The 27,026-nt window shown below is 56.3% G+C and overlaps 11 protein-coding genes across 12 annotated transcripts; 7 read left to right on the forward strand and 4 right to left on the reverse strand.

The window, feature by feature from the left end:
- Window positions 1-5,975: 5,975 nt before the first annotated feature.
- On the forward strand, window positions 5,976-7,044 carry IUM83_15145 (casein kinase II subunit beta; the record flags this gene model as incomplete). Its single annotated transcript, XM_067939942.1, has 5 exons — window positions 5,976-6,153; window positions 6,262-6,359; window positions 6,445-6,516; window positions 6,604-6,703; window positions 6,836-7,044. The coding sequence occupies 5 exons, from the start codon at window positions 5,976-5,978 to the stop codon at window positions 7,042-7,044; spliced, it is 657 nt and encodes a 218-aa protein (XP_067782214.1).
- Window positions 7,045-8,195: 1,151 nt separating this feature from the next.
- On the forward strand, window positions 8,196-11,166 carry IUM83_15146 (N-alpha-acetyltransferase 35; the record flags this gene model as incomplete). Its single annotated transcript, XM_067939943.1, has 6 exons — window positions 8,196-8,200; window positions 8,339-8,426; window positions 8,491-9,675; window positions 9,757-10,041; window positions 10,115-10,242; window positions 10,311-11,166. The coding sequence occupies 6 exons, from the start codon at window positions 8,196-8,198 to the stop codon at window positions 11,164-11,166; spliced, it is 2,547 nt and encodes an 848-aa protein (XP_067782234.1).
- Window positions 11,167-11,282: 116 nt separating this feature from the next.
- On the reverse strand, window positions 11,283-11,516 carry IUM83_15147 (uncharacterized protein; the record flags this gene model as incomplete). Its single annotated transcript, XM_067939944.1, has 1 exon — window positions 11,283-11,516. The coding sequence occupies one exon, from the start codon at window positions 11,514-11,516 to the stop codon at window positions 11,283-11,285; it is 234 nt and encodes a 77-aa protein (XP_067782270.1).
- Window positions 11,517-11,670: 154 nt separating this feature from the next.
- On the forward strand, window positions 11,671-12,119 carry IUM83_15148 (glutaredoxin; the record flags this gene model as incomplete). The annotated part of the gene is made up of 2 exons (XM_067939945.1): window positions 11,671-11,775; window positions 11,844-12,119. 2 exons carry the CDS (start codon window positions 11,671-11,673, stop codon window positions 12,117-12,119), a joined length of 381 nt encoding a protein of 126 aa, XP_067782217.1.
- Window positions 12,120-12,283: 164 nt separating this feature from the next.
- Window positions 12,284-14,233, reverse strand: IUM83_15149 (acetolactate synthase, large subunit, biosynthetic type; the record flags this gene model as incomplete). The annotated part of the gene is made up of 1 exon (XM_067939946.1): window positions 12,284-14,233. The coding sequence occupies one exon, from the start codon at window positions 14,231-14,233 to the stop codon at window positions 12,284-12,286; it is 1,950 nt and encodes a 649-aa protein (XP_067782213.1).
- A 270-nt stretch (window positions 14,234-14,503) lies between these two features.
- On the reverse strand, window positions 14,504-16,159 carry IUM83_15150 (RING finger protein B; the record flags this gene model as incomplete). Of its 2 annotated transcripts, none has more annotated exons than XM_067939948.1 (1): window positions 14,504-16,159. In XM_067939948.1, one exon carries the CDS (start codon window positions 16,157-16,159, stop codon window positions 14,504-14,506), a length of 1,656 nt encoding a protein of 551 aa, XP_067782277.1. The 2 variants fall into 2 exon arrangements, with proteins under 2 accessions (XP_067782277.1, XP_067782278.1); XM_067939947.1 differs by having other exon boundaries at window positions 14,504-15,514.
- A 310-nt stretch (window positions 16,160-16,469) lies between these two features.
- IUM83_15151 (uncharacterized protein) lies at window positions 16,470-17,492 on the forward strand (the record flags this gene model as incomplete). The annotated part of the gene is made up of 1 exon (XM_067939949.1): window positions 16,470-17,492. One exon carries the CDS (start codon window positions 16,470-16,472, stop codon window positions 17,490-17,492), a length of 1,023 nt encoding a protein of 340 aa, XP_067782237.1.
- Window positions 17,493-17,910: 418 nt separating this feature from the next.
- Window positions 17,911-19,160, forward strand: IUM83_15152 (uncharacterized protein; the record flags this gene model as incomplete). The annotated part of the gene is made up of 4 exons (XM_067939950.1): window positions 17,911-18,104; window positions 18,187-18,314; window positions 18,389-18,479; window positions 18,563-19,160. 4 exons carry the CDS (start codon window positions 17,911-17,913, stop codon window positions 19,158-19,160), a joined length of 1,011 nt encoding a protein of 336 aa, XP_067782276.1.
- Window positions 19,161-19,994: 834 nt separating this feature from the next.
- On the forward strand, window positions 19,995-20,642 carry IUM83_15153 (PLAC8 family protein; the record flags this gene model as incomplete). Its single annotated transcript, XM_067939951.1, has 2 exons — window positions 19,995-20,129; window positions 20,211-20,642. 2 exons carry the CDS (start codon window positions 19,995-19,997, stop codon window positions 20,640-20,642), a joined length of 567 nt encoding a protein of 188 aa, XP_067782236.1.
- A 266-nt stretch (window positions 20,643-20,908) lies between these two features.
- IUM83_15154 (uncharacterized protein) lies at window positions 20,909-22,257 on the forward strand (the record flags this gene model as incomplete). Its single annotated transcript, XM_067939952.1, has 5 exons — window positions 20,909-21,291; window positions 21,367-21,580; window positions 21,658-21,714; window positions 21,780-22,092; window positions 22,154-22,257. The coding sequence occupies 5 exons, from the start codon at window positions 20,909-20,911 to the stop codon at window positions 22,255-22,257; spliced, it is 1,071 nt and encodes a 356-aa protein (XP_067782274.1).
- A 299-nt stretch (window positions 22,258-22,556) lies between these two features.
- Window positions 22,557-23,710, reverse strand: IUM83_15155 (U2 small nuclear ribonucleoprotein A'; the record flags this gene model as incomplete). The annotated part of the gene is made up of 4 exons (XM_067939953.1): window positions 22,557-23,027; window positions 23,112-23,447; window positions 23,536-23,576; window positions 23,632-23,710. 4 exons carry the CDS (start codon window positions 23,708-23,710, stop codon window positions 22,557-22,559), a joined length of 927 nt encoding a protein of 308 aa, XP_067782275.1.
- Window positions 23,711-27,026: the final 3,316 nt, after the last annotated feature.

Genomic DNA, 27,026 nt, shown 5'->3' on the forward strand with positions numbered 1-27,026 from the left:
ACGACGGCAAGGAGCTCGTCACGAACATCTGTGGGAAAAGCTGCAGCGCTCGGGTCTGCACGCAATGCATGGGACGCCACGTCGAAGTGACGCTGCAGCAGTTCTACCCTGGTGTGCTGCCTCGAGTGCGTTGCCCGATCTGCCTGGTCGCGATGCACGATAGCCGGTGGGAGTGCTGTGTCCCCAGTGATATCAAGGCAGCGTTGACGGCCAAGTACAGCGAGTTGTGTCGCCAGGCGTGCGTGGTCACGCCACCTTGCTGCCACAAGACCGACTACACGCACCTCCCGCTTTACAATCCGGAGCGCAAGTTGGAAGGCGGCTACACGCTGCTGCCGTCGCAGCTTGCACAGTTCCAGAAGCTGTGCAAGCAATTCTGTCGGCACAAGGTGGAACCGCGTACACTTTTGAACTACGCTTTGGATACATTCGGGGAGGAGAAGACTCTGGTTCTTGTGAACGAGCTGACTCTGCCGCGTATCCAGGACCCCGAGCGGCGAGCTACGCTACTGCTGTCGCTGATGTACATGCGTCCGAACACCAAGACGAACTGCTGTGGCGCCGACTTCTGCTTCAATTGCAAACGCCGAGGTCATCACGAAACGTGCGAGGAGGAATTCAACGAGGCTAATGACCTGGTCCGCTGTCGTACGTGCCGCGCTCTGTTGCTGAAGGTCGACGGTTGTGATTCGGTGAACTGCGTGTGCGGATTCAATATGAACTGGTCTGTGGAGCTTGGACTTCGGCAGCAGCGAAAGAAGGGTACCATACCTGTTGATATCTTCGACATTCCGTTGACGGATGGCTGGCTCACCTTCCGTTACCACCACACTCAGATTTTGACGAAGCTGTGGCTGCAGAAGCACGTAATCGCAGTTCGTCCTGTGGTTCACCCGATTTTTGCTCGCTACATGTGGCGGTTCCGACTCCGCAAAATTCTTGTTACCCAGTTGAAATCTGCGTGGATAGCGAGGCGAGTCCAGCAGGTTCACCAGCACCTCGGGGCAGTCAAGGACGTTCTGCGAGTGGCAGTAGCTGCTCACATTTGGCGCAGACGTTTCAGCAAGATCTTGAGAGCAGCGGAGCCCAATTTGTACTGGAAGGCTTACCGCCGTTGGCACCCGGAGGAGCTCGAGGAAGAGGCCGAGGAGGTGGACAGCTTTTTCAACATCGGCGCGTTCGACGATGAATGAGTGTTGATATCGATAACATAATTAATTTATTTAATAGTTTTGGCGTTGTTTGCTTTTGGTGCAGTTGGTTGCGAAGTACAAGTATATGTAGCAAGATGTAGAAGTAGGCTGCTATGCGTTTTGATAGCCAACATCGAATGCGCGAATATAATGGCGTATAGAGTACACCAAGCTCTCGAGACAATTCAAGCACTTGAGTTGTTTTGTACTGCCATGAGCAACGCATGACAACGGTGGGCGTGGCATGCATCAGTACGTCAAGCAATATACTATTCTCTAAGCTGCTTGCTTGTGATCCGTGATGCTTGAGGTACTGTATGAAAACGAAACCCCCTCCAGATTGGTAGTGTGCGTGCCCATGCCAATATGCTACAGGGTTTGTAAGAAGCGCATTTTGGGGGAAGTATCAACATGTTCTCGGCGCCCTCAGTTCCAAACAAAAATATTGTTGTTCTTACGCCGCACGAGAGCTTTAGCTGATCGTTCACAGCCTATGACAACACGCTGATAATCGGCAAGCCTGTCAAATCTATGGAAGTTGAAGTTGAAGAGAGTGACGGTCGCTTCAGTGTGAGTGACGGTTCGGTCTCATATGTCGGCTCGTGGCTCAACCCAACTCGACAAAACTTGTTGAGGTCGAGCCACAAGGCACTGCTGTCTCGCAGCTTCACTTCTCACTTCTCCTTCCAGCTCTCACAGCTCCAGATCACTGCGGTCTTCATGGCGGCTACAGTCTGCCAAATCTGCCTGGACGGCATCGACGACGGCAAGGAGCTCGTCACGAACATCTGTGGGAAAAGCTGCAGCGCTCGGGTCTGCACGCAATGCATGGGACGCCACGTCGAAGTGACGCTGCAGCAGTTCTACCCTGGTGTGCTGCCTCGAGTGCGTTGCCCGATCTGCCTGGTCGCGATGCACGATAGCCGGTGGGAGTGCTGTGTCCCCAGTGATATCAAGGCAGCGTTGACGGCCAAGTACAGCGAGTTGTGTCGCCAGGCGTGCGTGGTCACGCCACCTTGCTGCCACAAGACCGACTACACGCACCTCCCGCTTTACAATCCGGAGCGCAAGTTGGAAGGCGGCTACACGCTGCTGCCGTCGCAGCTTGCACAGTTCCAGAAGCTGTGCAAGCAATTCTGTCGGCACAAGGTGGAACCGCGTACACTTTTGAACTACGCTTTGGATACATTCGGGGAGGAGAAGACTCTGGTTCTTGTGAACGAGCTGACTCTGCCGCGTATCCAGGACCCCGAGCGGCGAGCTACGCTACTGCTGTCGCTGATGTACATGCGTCCGAACACCAAGACGAACTGCTGTGGCGCCGACTTCTGCTTCAATTGCAAACGCCGAGGTCATCACGAAACGTGCGAGGAGGAATTCGACGAGGCTAATGACCTGGTTCGCTGTCGTACGTGCCGCGCTCTGTTGCTGAAGGTCGATGGTTGTGATTCGGTGAACTGCGTGTGCGGATTCAATATGAACTGGTCTGTGGAGCTTGGACTTCGGCAGCAGCGAAAGAAGGGTACCATACCTGTTGATATCTTCGACATTCCGTTGACGGATGGCTGGCTCACCTTCCGTTACCATCACACTCAGATTCTTGCTACCCAGTTGAAATCTGCGTGGGCAGCGAAGCGGGCTAAACGAGTCGACCAGCTTCTCATGACAGTCAAGGGTGTTCTGCGAGTGATTTTAGCTGCTCATATTTGGCGCAGGCGGTTCAGCAAGATCTTGAGAGCTGCGGAGCACGATATGTACTGGAAGGCTTACCGCCGTTGGCACCCGGACGAGCTTGAGGAAGAGGCCGAGGAGGTGGACAGCTTTTTCAACATCGGCGCGTTCGACGATGAATGAGTGTTGATATCGATAACATAATTAATTTATTTAATAGTTTTGGCGTTGTTTGCTTTTGGTGCAGTTGGTTGCGAAGTACAAGTATATGTAGCAAGATGTAGAAGTAGGCTGCTATGCGTTTTGATAGCCAACATCGAATGCGCGAATATAATGGCGTATAGAGTACACCAAGCTCTCGAGACAATTCAAGCACTTGAGTTGTTTTGTACTGCCATGAGCAACGCATGACAACGGTGGGCGTGGCATGCATCAGTACGTCAAGCAATATACTATTCTCTAAGCTGCTTGCTTGTGATCCGTGATGCTTGAGGTACTGTATGAAAACGAAACCCCCTCCAGATTGGTAGTGTGCGTGCCCATGCCAATATGCTACAGGGTTTGTAAGAAGCGCATTTTGGGGGAAGTATCAACATGTTCTCGGCGCCCTCAGTTCCAAACAAAAATATTGTTGTTCTTACGCCGCACGAGAGCTTTAGCTGATCGTTCACAGCCTATGACAACACGCTGATAATCGGCAAGCCTGTCAAATCTATGGAAGTTGAAGTTGAAGAGAGTGACGGTCGCTTCAGTGTGAGTGACGGTTCGGTCTCATATGTCGGCTCGTGGCTCAACCCAACTCGACAAAACTTGTTGAGGTCGAGCCACAAGGCACTGCTGTCTCGCAGCTTCACTTCTCACTTCTCCTTCCAGCTCTCACAGCTCCAGATCACTGCGGTCTTCATGGCGGCTACAGTCTGCCAAATCTGCCTGGACGGCATCGACGACGGCAAGGAGCTCGTCACGAACATCTGTGGGAAAAGCTGCAGCGCTCGGGTCTGCACGCAATGCATGGGACGCCACGTCGAAGTGACGCTGCAGCAGTTCTACCCTGGTGTGCTGCCTCGAGTGCGTTGCCCGATCTGCCTGGTCGCGATGCACGATAGCCGGTGGGAGTGCCGTGTCTCCAGTGATATCAAGGCAGCGTTGACGGCCAAGTACAGCGAGTTGTGTCGCCAGGCGTGCGTGGTCACGCCACCTTGCTGCCACAAGACCGACTACACGCACCTCCCGCTTTACAATCCGGAGCGCAAGTTGGAAGGCGGCTACACGCTGCTGCCGTCGCAGCTTGCACAGTTCCAGAAGCTGTGCAAGCAATTCTGTCGGCACAAGGTGGAACCGCGTACACTTTTGAACTACGCTTTGGATACATTCGGGGAGGAGAAGACTCTGGTTCTTGTGAACGAGCTGACTCTGCCGCGTATCCAGGACCCCGAGCGGCGAGCTACGCTACTGCTGTCGCTGATGTACATGCGTCCGAACACCAAGACGAACTGCTGTGGCGCCGACTTCTGCTTCAATTGCAAACGCCGAGGTCATCACGAAACGTGCGAGGAGGAATTCGACGAGGCTAATGACCTGGTTCGCTGTCGTACGTGCCGCGCTCTGTTGCTGAAGGTCGACGGTTGTGACTCGGTGAACTGCGTGTGCGGATTCAACATGAACTGGTCTGTGGAGCTTGGACTTCGGCAGCAGCGAAAGAAGGGTACCATACCTGTTGATATCTTCGACATTCCGTTGACAGACGATTGGCGTGCTTTCCATGGTCGACTGTCCTGGCTGATGAAGAAGCTGCGAATAAAGTGGCTTTGCAAGCACGCAGCAGCAGTTCGTCCTGTGCTTCACCCGATTTTTTGTCGCTACGTGTGGCGGTTCCGACTCCGCAAAATTCTTGTTACCCAGTTGAAATCTGCGTGGATAGCGAGGCGAGTCCAGCAGGTTCACCAGCACCTCGGGGCAGTCAAGGACGTTCTGCGAGTGGCAGTAGCTGCTCACATTTGGCGCAGACGTTTCAGCAAGATCTTGAGAGCAGCGGAGCCCAATTTGTACTGGAAGGCTTACCGCCGTTGGCACCCGGAGGAGCTCGAGGAAGAGGCCGAGGAGGTGGACAGCTTTTTCAACATCGGCGCATTCGATGATGAATAATGGGTAGAACAATATCTGGGTATGATAATACTTCATGTTTTCGTTTTTGGTTTTCGATGCAGCCTCTTGCATATTCAATTGTGGAAATACCAGCCAAGTTTTGGTCTTCATACAATACGCATCGAGAAAACCCAACTCAAATATGTACAACCACACGTTGTTCATCAGAGTCATCTTGTATCTTTGCGACCACGCATCTACATCGACTTGCGGTTTGTAAGAAGGGCGATTTTGGCGGGAAGGAAACTTGGTTGGAAAAGTGAATAACCTAGTAGCACACCGGCTTGTACGGAATTAAATGAACTATGGGGTTCAAAAGTGTAAGAGCACCCTACTCATCAGGTCAACGTATCCGGTTCTTCAGCACTGTGGGGCTTGGGCGCTGGTCAACCTGGTTCAACCCAGGCCACAGTTTTCACTAGTCGTCCAGCAACAAACTATACCCCCCCCCCCAAACAAAAAATAAAATAAAGAGTGGCGCGCGAACTTGACCATAGTTGTAGAGTAAATTAAGTAATTTATCCTACTGATCCCGTGGAATCCACACCGTTGATACACTCCATCTACTAACGGCAGTAACAGACAAGGTTTACCAAAAAGCGGCTGGAACTTTGCAAGAACTCATTTGCGCCAAAACTTCAACATGACGCGAGCTCCGTTCACGACGCAACTTTATTCACAGACTTAAGTACAGACATCCACACCGGAACCAGGCCATGGTTCAGCGCCACGAATCATCCTAGGAAGGACGTAATTGTACGGTATACGCCAAGCGCGGTGTCCCAACGTGCCCGTGCTGAGTTCAGCTGTCGTACTTAGTCGGATCGGGTTTTAAGCGCGCTATCTTTCACGATCGCTTTAGGGAGGGAGCCCCCCACCCGCTGAAAACCCCAAGGAGAAGCGCCTCGGTGGACCGCAGCGAAGCGCGAGTGAGAGCGCGCCCCAGAGCCAGAGCGAGAGCAGAGCATGTCGGACTACGAAGAGGAGGACGAGAAGTGGGTGCAGTGGTTCTGCAGCCTGTCGGGCAACGAGGCCTTCTGCGAGGTGGCGCAGAGTTACATCGAAGACTCGTTCAACCTCTACGGCCTGCGCGCCATGGTGCCCAACTACCAGGACGCGCTCAACATCATCCTGGACATGACGGGTACGCCCCGTTCTACCTAAGCGTAGAGCGGTAGAGCAAGCACTACGATGGTGTGTGTTTGAGGTCATGGACACTAATGGGGGTGAACGGATGGATGGATGGCTACAGACATCCCATATGACGACGACGTGCCCGCCTACGCGGCCGAGCTCTACGGACTCATCCACGCCAGATATATCATCACGGCTCACGGGCTGGATGCCATGGTAGGGCGCCGAGTAGAACGGAGGTAGAGGGGGATCATATTATAGTGCTGATTCCGTGGTTGTCTGTCGTGTTGTGCTATCGTAGATGAAGAAGTACCGTGAAGGGGACTTCGGTGTCTGCCCCAGGGCGCTCTGTGACGGCCAACCGGTCGTGCCGGTGAGTTGGTTGCAACCTATTACTACTATTTGGGTCACGGTTGGGTTTGATAGGCTAACGGGGTTCTCCTAACGGTCATGGTACCAGGCGGGACTTCATGACGAGTGGAAAAAGTCGGAGATGAAGGTGTACTGCCCCAAGTGCCGGGACCTGTACACCCCCGCCAGCGAGTACCAGACCCCTGCAAGTACGTACTGCAGTGGTGTATTTGACTGCTAGGTGTCTGGGTTCTGTCTTGTGCACCAATTTGTTGGTGTTAGTGACCATAGTGCTGACGAAAGGTTTGATTTTTTTCCTCTTCTTTTTGACTTTGCTGCAGTTGACGGAGCGTATTTCGGCACGACGTTCCCGCACCTGTTTTTCCTGACCTACAGAGAGCTGGAGCCGGCCCCGTCGACACTGCTGTACGTGCCCCGGGTGTTTGGCTACAAGATCCACAATAAATCCGAGAACCGTCGACGCCTAGCAATCCTCGCAAAAGAGGACGAGGATGAAGAGAAGACCCAACAGCAGGTGAGCAAGCACTGAGAATGAAAACTACGGTTTTTGTGCCCATGTATATGCTTGAGTGAGGAGGAGTATGTGTGGAAACGCCCCATGACTGCCTGGCCGGCACTTGCGACCAGCCTACTGGCTTGGTGGTAGTGATGACACCGGCCTCTCGCGCCCTCTCTGCTTTAGCTACTCAGTGCTTCTGGCGAGGTGAAGGTTGCTGGGGGTGCCGAGAGGCGGAAGGAGGATGGCTGTATGTCGTGTGTTCCTTGCGTTTTTTTTTTCTTAGGGCGTGCCGTTTAGTGAGGTGGTCGACTTATGTGTCTATCTATCTCTGTTCTGTTTTTAACAGAAGCTGTAATTATGTGTGTTGCCTTCGGTAGCGACGGACTCTGACAGGAGCCAGACGGAAGGGCGAAGCCGACTCGACTGCTGATGTGTCGTCGTCGCGGGTGAAGAAGCGGACAAAGCAAGAGATTTGAAGCGTCCCAAGCTTCTCGCGGGGTGGCGATGTCCGGCAGCGTGGCATGAGGCGTACCGAACACTGGCATGATGGAAGCAGTGGGCGAATGGAGGGTCGATCGACCAACGGGAGGCGTGCGGGAGAAGCAGCAAACCGAAGGGAGCAAGCGAGAGGAGGACGGGTGACAAGCGAGGTGGTGGAGCTGGAGGAGGAGGAGAGAAAAGAGAGGGGCGTACCCAAGAAAGACGAGAGAGTGCAAGCTAGCCAGCCAACCAGGCGGGAGCGAGGGCGAAGACGCGCTCGACACGAGGAAATTGGCGACAATCGGAGACGAGTCAAGACGACTGGTGTCTATCGGGCGGCAAGCAGTTGGAGGGCCGAACATCCGCCGGGCTGGCTGGTGAAGCTTTCGTAGCTGTGCTTTCGGGTAGCTTGAGAGCACTTATTAGCGTATAGTATAGTAATAAAGTGGGCATTCTCTTCATCGTTGTCCTTCTGTTGATATCCTGTATGTCCACGTTGAAATTGTCCTCCTTCGTCCTCCCCACTATTCTAGGATCCACTTCACTATAGTAGGACCCTCCTATTCTCATGTACATATTGTGTGTGCAATCGCGTCACTGAGTCCACCTCACAACCAAAAGCTCCGCCAAGGCGCGAGGGGGATCGGACGACTGGGGCGAACGCTTCCGCTGCACCTTCCAGGAGGAAACACACAGCGAACATGAGGTAGGGTGGTCACTGCCGCATGTGCACAGCTTCTCGGCTAATTTACACCAGCAATTCCGCCCAAATAACGCTTAAAACTAAAGGAGATCTAACCAGCTTCCTGCTGTCGCCCGTTGTGTGCTGCTACCATGGCTGCAGTGACGGGGGAGAGCTCCCCACGGAGCTACAGACCAAGCTGAAGCTACAGCGCTCGCCGTTCGACGCGGAGTGGCGCGATGTGACCCAGGTGAGCGGTTTTAAACAGCTGAAAGGGTACTGTGAGATATCTCTGACGCTGAGCTTTTGTGCAGCTGATGAGCGCCGCAGCCAAGGAGCTCAAGGCGGGGCAGCTGATCCATGAAGACGACTTCAAGCTGTTCGACTCCATGTCGGCGCTGGAGCTGATGGACCCCAAGATGGACTCCGGCATGCTGGTCAATGGTGCCCCGCCGCCGTCGATTTCCGCTCGACTGGAGGGCGGCGCCGTGCCACTGGAATTTTCGTCGGCGCGCGACGTGCTAGCCACGCTTGATGAGCTGTTTTGCTGCGAAGCGGGGTGGCTGAATGGCCTGCCGTTGGCGCAGTCGCTGCTCACGAGCGTGTATATGCACCGCGATCCGTTGAACGCCCTTGTCGCGCAGCTGGTAACCCCGCTGGAGAATATAGTGGAGGCGGGTGCGGATGTACGCGCGGTGTTGAAGGAGAGCGTGGGCAATTCGGCGAAGGACTCGCTGCTGCTTGTCATGTGTGCGGTGTTCCTGGCCACGTTGAAGACGGCGGATCTTGTACGGGATGCAGCGCTGCGTGCTGATATCTACGAGGAGGAAGACTTCTCGCCTGGAAACGGCTTCGATGTTGGCGTTTTGGCGCCGATTTCTGTTGAAGCGCTGGATACGATGCTGCAGGTGACACAAGAACGGCTAGAAACGCTGCTTGAGCAGCATAAGGCCTCATCATCGAAGAAGTCGTCGAAGAAGAAGCACGGCAAGAAGACGAGTGTCCCTGCTACAAACAATTATGAAGCTTCCGGTGTAGTTGGTTATGAACTGCTATACCCGAACGCTCGGGTTGGTGCTTCGCTGTGTGAAGTATTCATTCGCCGTGTTCAATTGCGAAGAGAGCTCCTTGCGACTTATGCTAGTCTGGGCTTGGCAGAAGGAGCATTGGATTTGAAGCAGGCCAGGGAGGGATTTCATCGTGCCTACGAGCTGGTCGAAGGGATGTCTACTGAACGGTTGGAGCTGGACCCGGAGTGCTTTAGTGGAAAGTCTTTTGGTTTCGACCCGAGCATTAGCCGTCTGCTTCTCTCTGGGTCGCCACCGCGCGATGTCAAGATTCCACCAGTTGACGAGGCTTTAGGACAGATGAAGAAGGTGCTGGAAGAAATGGTGATAGGTTGCTCTCCGCCTGAATGGACGTGCATGGAAGACCTGCGTATCTTCTTGGTCGAGTTTTCCAGACAACAACCCACCATCGTTGCACGCTCTTACGTATTGGTACGTGCTCGTGAATGGCTGGTCTTTGTGTTGTTTACTAAAAAATGCTTACACTACGCGCTTGTTGCTTCGCTTGTGCAGCTCTTCCTGTACGCCGACAATAAAATCTACGCCAAGTACAGCTTCATGGATTGGTTGTCAGCCTCCATGATGATGAATGGTGTGCCCTCTGTGCTGCTTTCCACGCAAGAAGGAGTGCTGTACTCGTCTCGGTGCATCGAAACTGTCTATGAATCGCTGAAGGTTTACTTGCACAATCGATCGCGACAGCGCGCAAGGATCGAATATTTATTGGATGAGTGGAGCATTCTTCAGGCGGAGGCTACCGCAGTTGACGAAAGATTCACCACGGAGATGAACATACCGGTACGCCTAATTCATTTTAGTAGGGCTTTCTTCAGAGGTTTCGGTTGGACTCATTCACGATGTCAACATACAGAAAGCGGCATATCCGCGATACTTCACAGCTTGGTCTCTCGAGGAATCGGTGCAACTGATGCTCCACTATGTGGTGCTAGGGATGGAGTTAGAGCTTTACTCTCCTACTGAGTTTTCGACGATTTACTGGTGCGTGCGGCTTTCTTCTTTGAAAGGGCTTCCATGGCCACAATTCTAACAGTTTGTTGTTGCGGCAGGTATTTGGATTACTTGGAAGGCTCGCGTCTCCAAAACCTCAACGTAACCTGGACTTTTGTAGAGAAGATGAAAGAGATCATGCCGCCGGCACATCGCCATGGGCCATCGGCAACAGAGCAACCGAAGGACGAGTCTGTCACGCCTCCTCCGCCTCCATCCGAAACATCTTCAACGTCTTCTTCATCTTCGGCCAAGACATCCAAGAAAGGTAAGGCAAAGCACAAGAAGCACCACAACGGTGCTGCCGTGTCTGCCAATGCTGAAACTCCGGAGCAAGTTCGCGATCCCGTTGACCCCACCAAGGCACGGTTCTTGCGGGAGATTAAGTACACAGAGATGCTGCGCAGCTTGATGCGCGCCTATTTCCAGCTCTTCAATGCGCTGGAGCGCGAGGGCCTCGTGCAGGTGAAGCCACCCATGTACAGCACGCCCACCATCCGATTTCAGCGTCGCTTTGCGGCCTTCCAGAAGCTGCACTACCCCGCCGCGCTCACCTACGAGGACTTCAGTCAGAACAGCGACTTTTCTCCGTACGAGCTAGAGCTCATCTACAAGTCGGCGGAGGAATGCTTCAAGGTGGCCCGTGCGCACGCCGAGGCGTTGCTGAACGACGAAGAAGGCATCAATACCATCGTCACCGACGCTGGCGCGGGGCTTGTGCGCGGCTTCGAGCTGCAGTCGCTGCTCAAGGTGTGCATCTCGAATTGCGTCCGTCTCGCACAGCGCAGCCAGAACGCAGCAGGCAGCAAGGCGAAGAAGACGTCGACGCCGTCCTCTCGGGACGCCAAGAGCCGGATGGAGTTCGACTTCTCCATCCACCCGCACTTCCCCGTGGCGGTGTTCCCCACCCCGTAACGGGCTGTCATAGACCAGAGAGGACGGACGCAGTTGATAGAATTCAAGTGGGCAGTGGGTGGTTCGACGTAGGCTTTAGAGGTTAGGTAGGTGGTGCAAAGTGACTGTGCGTCGTTCTACTGCTGCTTCTTGTCCTCCTTCCGCTGCTTGAGCCGCTCCTCAGCCGCGATCTGGTCCAGCAGCACCTTGGTGGCGAACAGCGCCATGGTCCCGAGCACCAGGAACACGCCGAGCGCCAGCGCGCCGTAGAACATGGGATCCTTGAGCACCGCCACCATCACCACGTCCACCCAGTCCTTGGGCGGCTGCGCCATGCGCGCGCGTAGCTTCGCCAGCGCGTCGTCCGACATCGTCGTCGTCGCTTGTCAACTTCGGCGATGAATCTATTTGCAATTATTTATTAAATATTTCGTATTACCGCAATATTGGTAATACCGTTAAACAAAATATAATAATTGATAACGTAGGCTCATTTGACATTTTTTGATCGACCTCCGAGGTATCATGCTCGCCGCTCGCCGCCTCCTGTCCGTCGCCGCTCGCTCCTCGCGCTTCGCCCCCGCGGGCGCCCGCGCCCTCCACGTGGATGCGTCCAAGGCTTCGATCACGGTGCGTGTGCTCTATCTGGTACGGCATCTCGGGGGAAATTAATCGCTGAGATATCCTACCCTTTGCAGGACGCCATCGCCCAGGAGAAGGTGCTCGTGTTCTCCAAGACCCACTGCCCGTACTGCGCGCGCGTCAAGGGCACGCTGGACGTGCTGGACGCCAAGTACGAGGTCGTGGAGCTGGACACGAGGGACGACGGCGCCGCCATCCAGGCGCTGCTGCTGGACATCACGGGCCAGCGCACGGTGCCCAACGTCTTCATCAACGGCAAGCACATCGGCGGCTGCGACGCCGTCATGGCTCTGCACGCCAAGAGCGAGCTCGTGCCGCTGCTGGAGAACTGAGCGGCGTAGTCTATACAGAGTAGACGCCGCTGCGCCCGGACGGAGAGAGGGGTCGTGTCCATATAACGGAGCGTGCATTTGCCACAGCCTTTCGTTTACGTGATGAACACTGTCTTATGGGTAACATGCTCACTCTCGTTCGCCTAGCAGACTACTGACCTTACTTAGACCGAGGTGGTGCCCGGGCAGTCGTCGAAGTCGCCGATAATCATTTCGTCCAGCGAACGGCCCGCGCCGACCATGGGGTAGCAGTGCTCGTTCTTCTCGACCATAAACTCACCTAAGATGGGGCCCTCGGCAGCGAGGAACCGGGCCATGTCCTCCTCCAGCGTGTCCTCCTTGTCGCAGCGGAAGGCCTCGCAGTTCATGGCCTCCGCGAACTTGACGAAGTCCGGGTTGTTCATCTTGGTGCCCGAGTATCGCTCCTCGTAGAACAGGTCCTGCCACTGCTTGACCATGCCCTGGAAGTTGTTGTTCAACAACAGCACCTTGACGCCGATGTTGAACTCGGCGGCGGTGGCCATCTCGCACAGCGTCATGGAGAAACTGGCGTCGCCGTCAATGTCGACAACGATCGAGTCGGGCTTGGCCATCTTGGCACCGATAGCCGAGGGCAGGCCGAAACCCATCGTGCCCAGACCGCCGGAAGTGATGAGCGTGTTCGGGCGCGACCACCGGTAAAACTGAGCCGCCCACATCTGGTGCTGACCCACGCCGGTCGTGACAAGGACGTCATCGCGGCCCTTCGTCTGCCTGTACAGCTCCTCAATAACGCGCTGCGCCTTCATCGGCTCGCCGGGGGCAGCCGCGCGGTAACGGAAGGGATACCTTGCCTTCCAGCCCTGAAGCTTCTTGTGCCATTCGGTGCGCGGCTTGGTCTCCACCTTGGGGAGGATCTGCTGCAGGTTGTACTTGGTGTCGCCAAGCACGGCGATGTCGGCTGGCACAATCTTGCCAACCTGCTTGCCCGTGATCTCGAAGTGGATGATGCCACCACGGCCCTCGGCGGAGGCACGGCGTGCCTCACGCGCGAAGTCGGGCACACGGCCCGTCACACGGTCGTCGAAGCGAGCACCAAGCGTGATGATGCAGTCGGCGTCCTGCACGGCCTTGTTGGCGTACACGGAGCCGTGCATGCCCAGCATGTGCAGACTGAGCGGGTCGCGCTCGTCGAAGGAGCCCATGCCCTGCAGCGACGTGGTCACGGGGATGTTGGCCTGACGTGCGAGGGCGCGCAGCTCCTCGCTGGCGTGCAGGGCACCAGCACCGGCGAAGATCAGCGGCTTCTTGGCCTGGTTGATCATCTTGACGGCCGCGGCCAGGTTGGCGTCCTGGTTGACGCGGTTGCCTTCGATCTTCTTCTCGCCGTAGTAGCCCAGCAGCTGCGGCTCCGTGACGACGGGGCTCCTGCACAGGCCGGCCGTGATATCCTTGGGGAGATCCACCAGCACGGGGCCGGGGCGGCCGGTCGTGGCGATGTGGAAGGCCTCGCGGATGTTGCGCGCGAGGTCGCGCACGTCGCGCACCTGCACGTTCCACTTGGTGCACGGGCGGGTGATGCCCAGCACGTCAGCCTCCTGGAAGGCGTCCGTGCCCAGCACCTGGGTGGCCACCTGGCCACTGAAGACCACGATGGGGGTGCCGTCCATGAGCGCGTCCTGCAGGGGCGTGACGGTGTTGGTGGCGCCCGGGCCGGAGGTCACCAGCACCACGCCGGGCTTGCCCGTGGCGCGAGCGTAGCCCTGCGCCATGTGGCCGGCGCCCTGCTCGTGGCGCGTGAGGATGAAGTCGAAGTGCTCGCTCTCGTGGATGGCGTCGAACACGGGCAGGATGGCGCCGCCCGGGTAGCCGAAGACGCAGTCCACGCCCATCTCGGCCAGCGTCTCGTGGAAGATCTCGGCGCCGGTCTTGCCGATGAACTTGTCGGTGGTCTTGGGCGGCGCGCGCTTGTGCTCCTCCTGCACCTTGGCGGTGGACAGCTCTCGCGTGTTGTCCAGCGCCGCAGCGACGGGCGCCTGCAGGCCGCGGGCGGCGGACGAAAAGGCACGGCGTGTCTGCTGCTGCTGCTTCGAGGCGGCGCGGAGCGCGCGCGTGAGCTGGCGGGCTCTCATCATGGCGGGAAGTCTGCGGAGGACTCTGCTGATCCGGATCTGACCGCTGCTGGAGCTGCTGGCTGCTACACCAGAAACACGTTGAAAACGTGTTTGCTCAAACGGCCGTTTCGTGCCACTTGCGCTTTGTATGTACACAGTGCCACACGAAATTGAAGTCGTTTGCGCATCGACCTGATTGGTTAAAAAAGAGGGGACGACGCTCAGCCACAAGAATAGGTGCGTGACGTCGCGCGATTGGCGACCGTGCAAGATCCGCTAAAGCTCTCGTGGTCATGCTGGACGCGTTGAGCGCGGTGGGGCTCGGATGTCCAGCGCGGTCACCTGCAGCTGCAGGCTGCTGCTCTCCGACGAGCACGTGAAGGCGCGTCCGTTGAGCATCGCGTTGCTGCTGCAGTGTGCGTGGGATTGAGGTAGTGCCAACGCTGCGTCGGTGTCACCGTCGACGGCTTGGTCGCTGCTGCTGCCGAACTTCTGTCGGCGCCAGATCATGCGGCTCACGTCCAGCTTGTAGAGCACAGAGGACGCGTCCGCGCAGGCGGAGAACGACTCGGTCTCTCCGTTGGACGCGTACGTGTGGCCGCCGAACAGCACCAGCGTCTGGTGCGCGTAGAAGCACTCGAACAGCAGGCGCTCGCTCGGGACGTACGGCTGCGCGCTCACGAGCGTCGAGAGCTTGGGCGTCGACCACACGAGCGTCGTCAGGTCCAGGATGTGCACGTCCAGCGAGCGGCTCTTCCTGATTTTGTCGCTCTTGCTCTTGGGGATGCGCCAGCCGCCGACCACCGCGAGCTGCTCACTGTCCAGAGCAACGACTTGCATGCCGAAGCGAGCTGACGGAGGCTTCCCCACTGTGTGTGGGTGGACCCAGTTGGGAAGTCTCAGCAGCTCACGCTCCTTCATCAGTAGTCGTGCCGCATCACTCACTCGTCGCTCTTCTTGATGCCGGGCTGTAGTCTCGGCGTCGTCACCCCTGGCGTATTTGAGTTCGTGCTCTTCTTCGTCAGCCAACATGCGCTTCAACCGAGTGGTCTGCAGCTGGTGCAAGTCGTTGTAGACGAGGGTGTCCGATTTGCCGCCAAGCAGAAAGAGGCTCGGTTCTTGCTGCCAGGGCTGCTCCGTGTCGAAGGCAATGCACCATCCGTGCCAGTACCGCTCGTACGGCGTAGCCGAGGTATCGAGCTGCGTCCAGTGCCACCACTCCAGGGAGAGAGCGAAGAAGTCTCGGAACACTTGGCCGTTGCGCCCACGCCCACCGAAAATCAAAAGGTGGCGAGGCGCCATGAAGAGCGCAGAGTGATCGCTGCGCTCACGCGGTACTCGCCCTGAGCACTCGTGACGACTCCACGTAGTAGACGGAATGTCGAAGCTGTAGACACTGTTGGAGTATGTGTAGCGTGCTCGCTCGTATTGCATTGGATCCACTCGAACAGCACGAGGAAGCAAAATAGAGGTGTCGCGAAGCACGCGACCACCGAAAACTATGAGTTGGTCGCCAATTCCGGGCGACGAGCACAGCGTGAGCGAGTTGCCTTCACGAATGCATGGGATCGAGATAGCTTCGAGGGGATCCGATCCTCGGGTGGGGAGCGCACCGCGGCATGTTACCGACACGTTGAACCCTCTGAGCACGTCCCCAACGAGGATATCAAGCGGGTCATTGCTGGTTTCGGTGGCGCTTTCAATGGAATCTGCCGGGTCATCATCGCCATGCTCACTAGTTGCAGTCAACGACGAATGAGCAAGTTTGCTTGAGTCACTACCCTGCTCGTTTTCATGGCCTTTGTCTTGTTGATTCTGCTGTTGCTGAAGAGCATCAAGACGCCTGCGCTGCTTAGCTTGCACCCACTTGAACTTCCGATACGAATCGCAAACGAAGCTAGGGTCCTGCTCTTTGTGGAAGTCCAGCTTCTCCACGTACATGCACATATCCACGCGCTCTCGCAGCCAATCCGACACAGCGCCTTCAGCTCGCCCCCTCTCGGCAGCAGGAGCCGAAGCCCACATGAAGACGGGATCAGAGGCTCGTCCCAATTCAACTATAACGGCGACGACAACCCGCGCGCCGCTTCGCTACAAACTTCGGTGCTGTTGTGCAGTGCTGAGGATGCCACCGTTAGCCCTTGTGCTAGACGCGACTTTTCTTCGCCGGCTCGCACATGGGAGAAAGGCATCAAATGGATGGAGTTTTCTCGTTGCCAAAGTCTCAGTCTCGAATCGGAGGTGAAAGCAGCGCGAGATGGCTGACGAAGCCAAGACAGCACCAACAGGAAGCGGCGCGGCCATCGTGTCGGAGCCGTTCATTGCTTTGGTGCTGAAGGACGGTGACGCAGGTACTGCAGTCACCAATGCTGTCAGCGCGCATCAAGACACCAGCAAGCCGGCTTCAACCCCAACACTCCCATCCAATACGGGCAGCAATGAAGAAAATACGCCACCGCCGAACCGCCGGCCGCTGTTCAGCTCCATGCGCGAGGCGCTGGAGAGCTCCGGCCAAGTGAAGGAAGAGCCCGGCGGCTATGTGATCAAGCGTCACAGCGGACGGCAGCAGCAGCAGTTCCGCTGTGCAGAAGGTGCATCAAGACCCAAGTACCGGCACGCCAAGCAGCGCTCCGTCAAGGTTGAGACGCTCGCCGCAGCTGCTCCAGGTCCTGAGGACGAGGCGGACGCCGCCGGCTACACAGTCATCCGCCGGCGTTCGTCATGCGACGAGAGCTTCAGCTCCAACGCTTCAGCTTCAGCTTCGGCGTCAGCGGCGCCATCCCACTCTGCGCGTCGTAATCCACGGGCTTCAACGCCCGCACGTGGCAGCAAGCAGCAGCAGCAGCAGCAGAGACCGCGTCGAGGCAGCATGTCGACGCTGCCCCAGAGCAGCAGCAGTCTGCGCGCCTCCGTCGCTCCGCCACCGCCGCCGCCGCCGCCATCAGCGTCGAGCGTGCCGCCCGGGTTCCAGCCCTTGCGCCCGCCGCCCGGCCTGACGCCCGCGGCCTCCGGCTGGGTGGTCAAGGCCGCAGCACCGGCGAAAGGCGCCAGCAAGATCAAGGAGCCGCCGGTCGAGGCGTTGTGGCCCGAGATGAAGCCGACCGCCAAGACGCCCAGGCTGGGCCCCAGCGGCTGGGCCGCTGCGACGAGCGAGAGCGCCGGCTTGCAGGCGCAGGCGTGGCCGGCAGCCTCGGCGTCGGCCTCGAGCTCCACCGCCCAGAAGGAGGAGGACGACACGGATGATGATGACCTGCTTGCCCGACTCGGGGTCACGCTCTGATGCGCTTTAGCACTCGTATTTACGCGTTGGATGACTAGGAGTTTGTATGTGACTAGCGTTTGCACTCTGATTTACGAAGCTTGTTTAACGTCGAGACGATGCCAGAGCCGGGCGCGTTCGGATACATTTTATGATGTCCAGTTATCGACCAATGGGGAGGCGTCCTCGCAGCCGATATACGGCCAATCGACGTGAGTAACGCCGCAGAGGCGCGCGTTGATTCGCTGCGTCGTGCCAGCCCCATCCCCTTTCACCACAAAACGGGGCGTCATACCCGAGACAAGTTTGCTCGCCGAAGCGACACGAGCAGCGCTGGATTCTGACCGGCGCGCTTGGCGTCATCTTCTCTTCTGCGTGGCCCTGACAAGCAGCGGCGGCAGCTCCGACCTCCTTAGATTGACACCGGACAGGCAGCGGCATGGGGTGGTACGACGGCGGCGACGAGCTGCTGGAGGAGGAGCGCCACGTGCGCCTCGGCGAGAACGCGCTGGTCGCGAGCATCGCGTTCGCGCTCTTCTGGGCCAACTTCGGGCTGTCGTGGCACCTCTCCAGCCGGCGCGTGCCCGAGTTCTCGAGCTTCACGCCGGCACAGAAGGCCGACTGGTGCTCCAGGTGCGTTGGCGCGCAGGGCAGCGAGACAGGGGTTCAGGGTCGCTGACAAGGGGGGAACATTGTTTTCTATGGTTTGATACAGGGTGAACTCGACCATCCACGCAGTGCTGGTAGTGGTCGGCGTGGCCTACGCGCTTGCGGACATCAGCTGGTCCGATAGCTTCCTGCCCATGTCGTCACTTCGCGCCGCAAGCTTCATCTTCTCCATTGGTACGGCGGCTGCTGTGCATCGGGTGGCTTAGATTGTACCTAATGCTGACTTGTCCGGTGATGGTTTCTTGCAGCGATCGGCTACTTTTTGTGTGACCTGATCATCATCATCATCTGGCCGGTGCCGATGCAATGGGTCTTCATCATCCACCACATCGTCGCTGTGTACGTGCCGGATCGTGTCGTTCGATGAACCTGCACCCCTCACCCAACTAACAGTCAATCGTCTGTGGTTTCTGCTCCCACAGAGTTCCGTACTTCATCAACAACTTCATCTCGTGTTGCGCCGCGTGCCAGTTTGGTCTGCTGCTGTTTCTACTCGTCGAGCTTGCGACGCTGCCGCTCAATGCGCGCGGATTCATGGACGCTAGAGACCGCCAGGACTCCAAGAACTACATGCGCTCCATCTACACCACGTACGTTATCTGGGGCATCTCGCGTACGGCGCTGCCGATCTTCGTCATGTACGATTTCTGGGCCTACGCGTACCCGTCGGACCGCAACCACGACACATGCTTCTTCCCCAACCTAGTGAGCGCCCATATTATCGCTCTCTTCTGCGTCGGCGTCTTCTTTTTCGTGCATACCCCGGAAATGATCCGGATCAGACGCGAGCACCGACAAGCACACGGAGCCGCCAGTTTGTCGGGCGATGTGGCCATCAATACGGACGACGCCGATCTGGTTGACGGCGAAGCAAACGACGTCCCCAGCGCCAAGGCCAACAAGCCAAGCAGTCTGCGCAGCCTCACCCTGTCTCTCTCTAGACCGAAGGAGCCCATCACGGACGACTCCTATGACGATATTGAGCTGGGCGTCATGCCTCGAAGTGCACGTGCCTCGTAGTGCAAACTCGGCAGCTGAATTGCATATATAGGAGTGTAATCTACTAGAACAGACCATAGGAATGACCGCTCAACAGGAAAATATTAGCGGTCTTCAAAGAGCAAGTTCAACTACAAAGTGAATAAAATGCACCAGATTCGCGTTAACTATATTATTATTAGTACTTACGAGCCACCAAGAAGTGTCGCCAGCGTCGGAGACTTGGAAGGTATATGACAGAATGAGAACATACTAGGCTGCTTCGTACTAAACACACAGCCTTGGATGCGTGAGACTACGTAGATCCCATTTAACCTAGCTACACTTGTTGTCTTTCCTTCTACCGGACAGAAATGAGCATTCGCACCACGTTTGTAGCCGCGCTGAGTAATGTTTGTACAGTTTCTTTGTGATGCTTCGAGAGAGAATTCGTGGTAAGGACGGAATATCATGCTAAGATACTCGGGAAGTTGTTGAAGAACCAAACATCTGCGCTGCTAACCATCCCATCACATTGTTTCTATGCCGTTTGTAGCAATCGAAACGTCCTTCGGCACGAATTGCTGCTGAGGGTCCAGCTCAAGGACCTTATCCAAAGCCGTGTTTCATGCAACGCGGTACAGGACACCGCTGCATATGCTGGCTACGACAGTCGTCGATAGCCAGTTGGTTGTAAGCGGTAAGAGGACCTTTCCGTTGCTCTAAGAACACAAGGATTGATTGAGTATTGTACCCGCGACACCGAATCGATTCCCGTGAGCACATCGGTTGATCTCTCACTCCTCGATTTCCAACGAAGCGTTCACTGCTTCGTCCCAACAACAAGCAACCTCGTCGACAACCCACCGCAGCAAGATGAGCCAAGCCATCAGCACTCAGACGCCAGCCAAGCGTGCGGAGGTTCCGTATTCGAACCAAAACGATGCAGCAGCGGCTCAGCCCGCCAAGGATCTCGAGAGCGAGGACGGACTGACGAGGGGCCAGTGGCAAGTGGGTCTTTGGGATTGCTTCACGGACCTGATGCCGAACTGCTTCATGGTCACGTGCTGCGCGTGCGTCTCGATGGCGCAGATCGCTCACCGCCTCGGCGTCGCCACCTACTCCAAGGCGCTCATCGTGTGCTTGGTAGTCGTGCTGTCCGAGTTCGTGATCAGCGGCATCGCTTCGGCCGCCGCCTCCAGCAGCACGACAGTCAAGGCCAGCTACAGCAACGACGGAACGGCAGTCACGTACTCGACCAGCAGCGGAAGCGACGCCGCGGTGTTCGTCTACCGCGCCATCATGATCCTCGTGCGCGTGGTGTTTGCTGTGTTTGTGATGCACCTGCGCAAGGTGACCCGCCAGCGCTTCCAGATCCCCGGGAACCCCCGCAACGACTTCCTCGCGTCGCTGTGCTGCTCTTGCTGTGTGCTCGCTCAGATGGCGACCCACATCAAGAGCTACACGCCCGGCAGCTGCGACTTCGGCCCGGTGGCGGACACGCTGCCTGCTTACTCGGAGTAAGAACATCCGTTGCTCGGTTAATGTAATGGGTATCTTGCCCTTAGTACGAGATCGAGGCAAGTCTACACGCAAACTTTTTTTTTCAATACAGTTCACTGTCGATGCTACATGATAAAACTCCGGAAACTTGTTGAAGTTGTCTTGCCCTTTCCACTTCACTTCATTTCTCTAAATTTCGGGAAATCGAACCGACAAAACGTTAGCATCTGATTCCAGAGCTGAAGTGGAGAGCTTCGATACGCAAGTCTCCTGCTGCGCAGGCCGGTATGAAGGTGGTGGTGGGGCTCGCGTCTCTTGTGCTGGCCGCCGTTGCCGCAGCCGTGGGGGTTCTCGCGGAGCGCAAGCGCCAGCACGCCCTCAAGACGTGCGGCTGCGGCGACGGCGAGTGCTGCAACTCGGTGCGCCCCTCGGAGCGGCGCTATCAGCTGCCGCGCGCGCACGTGGAGCACTGGGATACGCGCAACGGCGAGTGCGACCCCAGCTGGGCCGAGATGGCGCCGGGAGGACCCGCAGACTCGGCGGGGGACAAGCCTCGCACCAGCTTCGGCACGCTCATCCTGCTGCGCCACGGCCAGAGCGTGTGGAACCGCAAGCCCGACCGCCCCATGGACCTCTGGCGCTACGCGGGATCCATCGATATCCCCCTGAGGTGAGGAAATAGATGATAAGAGAGTGAAGTGTGGTGTGGGCTGATGGAGGGGGTTGGCTGTGTGTGTGTGCGCAGTGCCGTAGGCATGCAGGAAGCGTACGACGCAGGGAAGAGGCTCGAGTACGTGCCGATCGACGTGGTTTTCTGCTCGCAGATGGATCGAGCGCGCACGACCATGTCGTTGGCCTTGAGTGTGCACTCCAGCAAGAAGACCCCGGTGGTGGAGCACCACTCGCCGCTGGACAAACCGTCCTTTGACGGCGTGAATGACAAGAGCCCCTACGACTTTGTAGGTGGCACAGGAGGAACTGTCGCTGATTCGACGTTGAAGTGGCTGACCTGATTGATTTTTTTTTGGTGGTACAGATCATTCCGGTGTATGTGTCGCCAACGCTGAATGAGCGTAACTTTGGTGATTTACAGGTCTGTTCATGCTGCAGATGTTTAAGGAGGATCGATCAATGCTAATCTCTGTTACGATGATGCAGGGTGTGCCGAGTACGAAACACACCGTGCTCTTCAATAGAGAACATGTGAAGAAGATCCGAAACGACTACTATACGCGGTTCCCAGGCGAGAACGGTGAAAGTTGTGAGGACATTCACAACCGGACCATCCCCTTCTTCAGCTCGTTTATTGTTCCGCATCTTGCTGCGGGACGCAACGTGTTGGTCTCCTCGCACGGCTTCGTCATCCGAACGCTCATTAAGTACCTGGATGGCATGGATGCACAAGAGTTCAACGAGCAGATGAAGTTGGAGAAGACAGCACCTGATAAATGCCTGCTGCTGGCTCCGACGGGTATGTTAAGCTTTCCATATCGTCATGGTGATGCAAGTATCAACTCATTCTTTCTGTTCAGGCGTTCCACTCATGTATAAATACGAGAAGGGTAAATTCACAAAGCTCGCGCAGACGCGCCGTGATCGCGCCGAGAGCTTAAGTCGAAGCATTGCACCGTACTAAGCACCGTCTAGTGCAAGCTTGAATTTTGACTGACAGAGTAGCGGCAGATAGCTGAGTTTTTCCGGCAGATAGAATTCATCGTTCTTTATGAATCGGTGCCAGACAGAGCTATCGTGACGTTCTTCACAGAACAGAACCGAGCGTGTTCAAATTAAGCACCGGCGCCACAAAAGATCAAGGTCGGGTTGCTTATTTGCATCGATGCGTGCATCTTCGTGCTTCTGCATCGTCGACTCTGTTTTCTATCTCCTATCTGTTGGTGACGGTCGAGTTTTGCTGTCTGTTGGGAATCGAGGCCTTTATGCTTCTCCAGCAGCCTCCTTCAAACGGTCCACCAACTCCGCCTTCAAGCCCTTGATGGACAGACCAAGCTTCTTCAGTTCCTCTCGCAAGACACTCACAGTCATCTGATCAATCGGCTTCGGTGGCGTGTATGATACGGCTGCCTGCTCCTCCTCCGCCTCCGCCTCCTCCATTTCCACATCCGCTGCTGCCGACTCCTTCTTCGGTTTAGGAGTTTCCTTCATCGGCTCTGCCTGTACCGTCTTCTTCGGCGACTCGCCCTTGACTGGCGTCTCCTTCTTTGGCGAAACAAGAGCGCGCGGAGGCGGCGGCGGAGGCACCGCGTTCACTGCGGGAGCCGCCTGTTGCTGTGTGATCGAAACCTTCTTCATCGCCTGTGTTGACTCGGCCACACTTTCGCCGTGGGCCTCCTTCAGGGCCCTTTGTCCCACGACCGAGTTGAAAAACGCGTTGGCAGCTTCGCGGTCCTGTTCCAACAAAGGCACCACCACCTCCACAACTCAGTGAGAACGTCCTTATAAACAGCAAAAAAACTGCCCCGGACGACGTACACGAGGACGGATGCGCTGGAAGTCGAGCACGTGCAGCTGCGGCAGCTTGTGGATTACGTACTCGCGGTAGTACTTGCGCTTGGTCACGGGGTTGCCGCTGAGCGAGAGCGTGTCCAGCTTGGCGAAGCAGGCAAGGTGGTCCACCTCCGACAGCTGCGCGATGCGGTTGCCCGTGAGCATGAGGAACTCCAGGTTGGCGATGGCGTCCGCCAGGTTCTCCTGGATCTTGGACACGTGGTTGTTGTGCAGCAGCAGCATGCGCAGCCGACGCAGCCGCGGGAAGTTCTCCAACTTCTTGATCTCGTTGTCCGAGAGGTCGATGCAGTCGAAGCCATCCTGCAGTAGCGCCACCCACGCGTTAGAAAACCTCTGAATTGTCATAATCAACAGCCAGCGAGCCGCCGGTGACGAGCAGCTACGGCACCTGCGTGACGCCCAAGTTCTCGACGGCGGGGGCCTTGTAACCTGCGAGCGCGTCAGTAACCGGTGGGCAGAGGTAATACGAGCGACGGGGAAGTACCTCGGAGGCTCAGCTCGCGCTCGCGCAGCGGGTTGATGGACACCTGCGCGCGCAGAATCACGTCCGCCGTCAGCCGCATCGCGCCGGGATCTCCTGCCTATGGCTGGTGTGTCTGTGGCACGGTCGACAAGGTGTACAGCGATTGGTCAAAAAGCAATTACCCCTCAGTAGTTATTATCTCGGTCACTAATGAGAGGTTATCTCCCTAGGGTTAGGTGTAGCTGTACTTGAATGCGCTATAGAATGGGGACGGCGTCCCTCCCTGTTGACAGCTCTTCGGTGATAGCAAAAAATAGTCCATATCGTAAATTGTGTTTGGGGTGCCATGGAGCCACCAGGGTTGCAAGTTGAGCTCGTAGAGGACGGTAACGCAACGCTAGATCGCTGTCGCGAGGCAAGGCCTGCCGACACGACCCGCGCATACGCGCCTAAGGAAGCTGTTTCTAATTTTCTAGAGCCTGCACTGTCGTATAATTTTAAGTTCTCAAGGCAGAAAAAAAATCAACAAAAGCAATGACATACCGAGCACATTACGGCGCTACCGTAAATCTTTCTCTGCCGTCAGTACGTACTCAAAAGCTAAGACCACGCTACCCGAGGATCTGGATCCCGAATGGCTGAACTAGCTGGAGCAACAGAGCCACAGATTAGAAGGTTGGGGCGCTGGAATGCTGGCGTTCTGGAGGGATATTACCTGGCGGCTTTGCCTCGGGACGCCATGCGCTCCCTTGCTGGAGTTCCCCCGGACCGCCGCTCATTCTTTTTAGATCGAGCTGCTCTTACACCTCCTGATAGTCTGCAACGCGAAGTGTTTCCATTTAACTACATGACAACACAGGTAAAACAGTCAACACCGCACATATCAACTGGAGGATTTTTGGATTTGCTACTGTACCTCTGGGTAGTCGTCCTTCAAAATGCTGCGATGCTGCGTGAAGTGCATCCATCCCATAAGTTGTGGGCAAATCCTCCGTTTAACACGAACGCGAGCAATCCGTCTGTGCTGTCGAAGCACATCGTACACAGAGAAAGCTTACACTTAATGCGTTGAGCGACAGTCTCAAAGGCAATTCTAGTTCACATTTAAAATCAATTTCAAACCAGTTATGTAACGGGGTTACACGCACAAGTGGCTGCAAGCCACTTGTGAATTTAACAGATAGGATATCTGTTAAAAGTTTTGGATACTTCCTCACCTTGGTGTAAGACACACCAATGGATACATTGAAGTGGACCACCACAATGAGTGGTCCACACATACCCAAAGATCCTATTGGTAGAAAGCAGCATCTTTCTACCAATCAGAGTCATGCATATTAGCGGGGCTCTGACAGCCAGCCGCTGTCAACCCTTTCATAGATGATAAACAGTTTTAGCAGATTTTAGAGGAAGATCAATTTACAAGCAATACAGTTCTCATTTTACCTAATCTAAGTCACTTGGAATCCTATCTTACTTAACTTATATTTGTGTATTCAAATATAATTAACTCAAGTAATTACTAAGTACTTACGCTTCCTCATACACGTTGCGCAACGTGTAAGCTAAAGTAGTGAGTCAAGTTAGACCCACTACACCTGGTAGCACTTTGTAGTCCGTCCAACGACCGACTGCTTGACGTTCGTACGCGGTGTACAAACGCGGAGCCGAGAACCACATGAGCACGGAGGTGCCCATGGAGAGCTCCAACACGCCTGCAACGCATGTTGCACGCGCTGACTGCCCCCACCTGTCTGACCCAGAATGGGAAGCCCTCCAACGACTGTCAACAGTCATTGGAGAAGCGGCGATAGCTACAATGCTGCGTACGCTATCGCCAACGGAGCAACATGGTGTTGCTCTGGGATTCATCATGAAGGAGCAGCGTGACGCTGCTTCCTCAGTGACGGCGTCGTCAGGGACGACACCGCGTGCTCAATCATTAAAGTTGAGCGTAAGCAATTACGTGGGAAGAGAGGGCGAGCCTCTCCTCCGATGGCTTGTCGAACTCGACACAGCCATAGCGGCTCGACGCATCGTCGACCCGCTGTCGAAGGTCGCATTCGCCATGTCCTGCCTTGGCGGACGCGCAAGGAGTTGGGCGTATGGACGCCGACTCTCCGATCCTACGTGCTTCAGCACGTACGAAGTATTCAAAGAGGAGCTCAAACAAGCGTTTGAGCCCCCGCAAAACGAGTTCCGGTCGAGGGCGGAGTTCCTCGACTTCCAGCAGGGTAAGCATGACGTTTATGCTTACGCGCAGCGCGCACGATATTTGGTATCAAATATCGTGACTAACCCGATTGACGAGGCGACCAAGGTCGTCACGTTCATGAAAGGACTTAGATATGGGCCCGTGAAGACCTATCTCTTCCGAGAGTACCCGAGTACTCTCGAAGCTGCAATCACCCTTGCCATGCAAGAAGTGTTTAGCCTGCCGCAGGCTAAACTCCATGTAAATGTACCGAGGCCGCAACCGCGCCCGGTAGCGAGGACGGGAGGTCCAGAACCAATGGACCTCTCGAACGCAACAACTGCTGGTTACCAGCAGCAGGGAGGTAACGTGCGATGCTTCCGTTGCGGAAGGATCGGTCACTTTGCACGGGAGTGCACAGCTCCCATGCACTACAATGATGGCCGTCGTGGCGATGCTAGGCATCGCCGCGGACCAACAAAAACCGCGAACATCCAGTAGGCGCGGGGCGCCCTACTGGTAATGCAGTCACGCGTGCCGACATCGGGCACGCGACACTGAGGACTGCAGCCCCCAGTGAGACTAACTCTCGCTGCAAGAAACAAGATGACAGGCCGAACCTAGTCATCTTGAAGGTTTACTCGAAGAGAGCGAGTGACTCTCTTCGAGCTTTGGTAGATTCCGGCGCGTCGAACAACTTTGTTCGACTACGAAGCCTGTCGAGACTTGACTTCGAGGAGGTAAATGTACCTCGAAGTCTCCTGGAGGTACGACTGGCAACAGGTGCCATCGTGAAGACCGAGAAGCGCGTCGTGAACGTGCGCTTCTCGTACAAACAACGAGTGTTTGTCGAACGCTTTATCGTCCTAGACCTGGACGATAAGTTCGACGTAGTAATGGGCATGCCGTGGCTTGCACGGCATGATCCGGTGATAGACTGGAAGAAGCGCACGCTCGTGCGCTTCGGACGCGACAGCGGAACAGAGAGCGATGGCCCTGTTACCGCAGCGCACGCACCAACAGGTGCGCGCGGCTCACCAGTCGAGACAGCGCTTTATGCTGCTGTCCCGGAGTGCCCAAGGAGTGCGCGAGGGTGCGCACAAGTGAAACCCACGTCGGCACTGCTGCCGACGTCAGAAGAAAAAGATGTACTGGTTCCGGGAACCAATACCCACGTTCAAGCGTGTAAGGGACAGTCCCTGACCCGAAGAGGTCAGGTCGA

The sequence above is a fragment of the Phytophthora cinnamomi genome (genome assembly GCF_018691715.1).
Source record: "Phytophthora cinnamomi strain GKB4 chromosome Unknown Contig108, whole genome shotgun sequence".
Lineage (NCBI taxonomy): Eukaryota > Oomycota > Peronosporomycetes > Peronosporales > Peronosporaceae > Phytophthora > Phytophthora cinnamomi.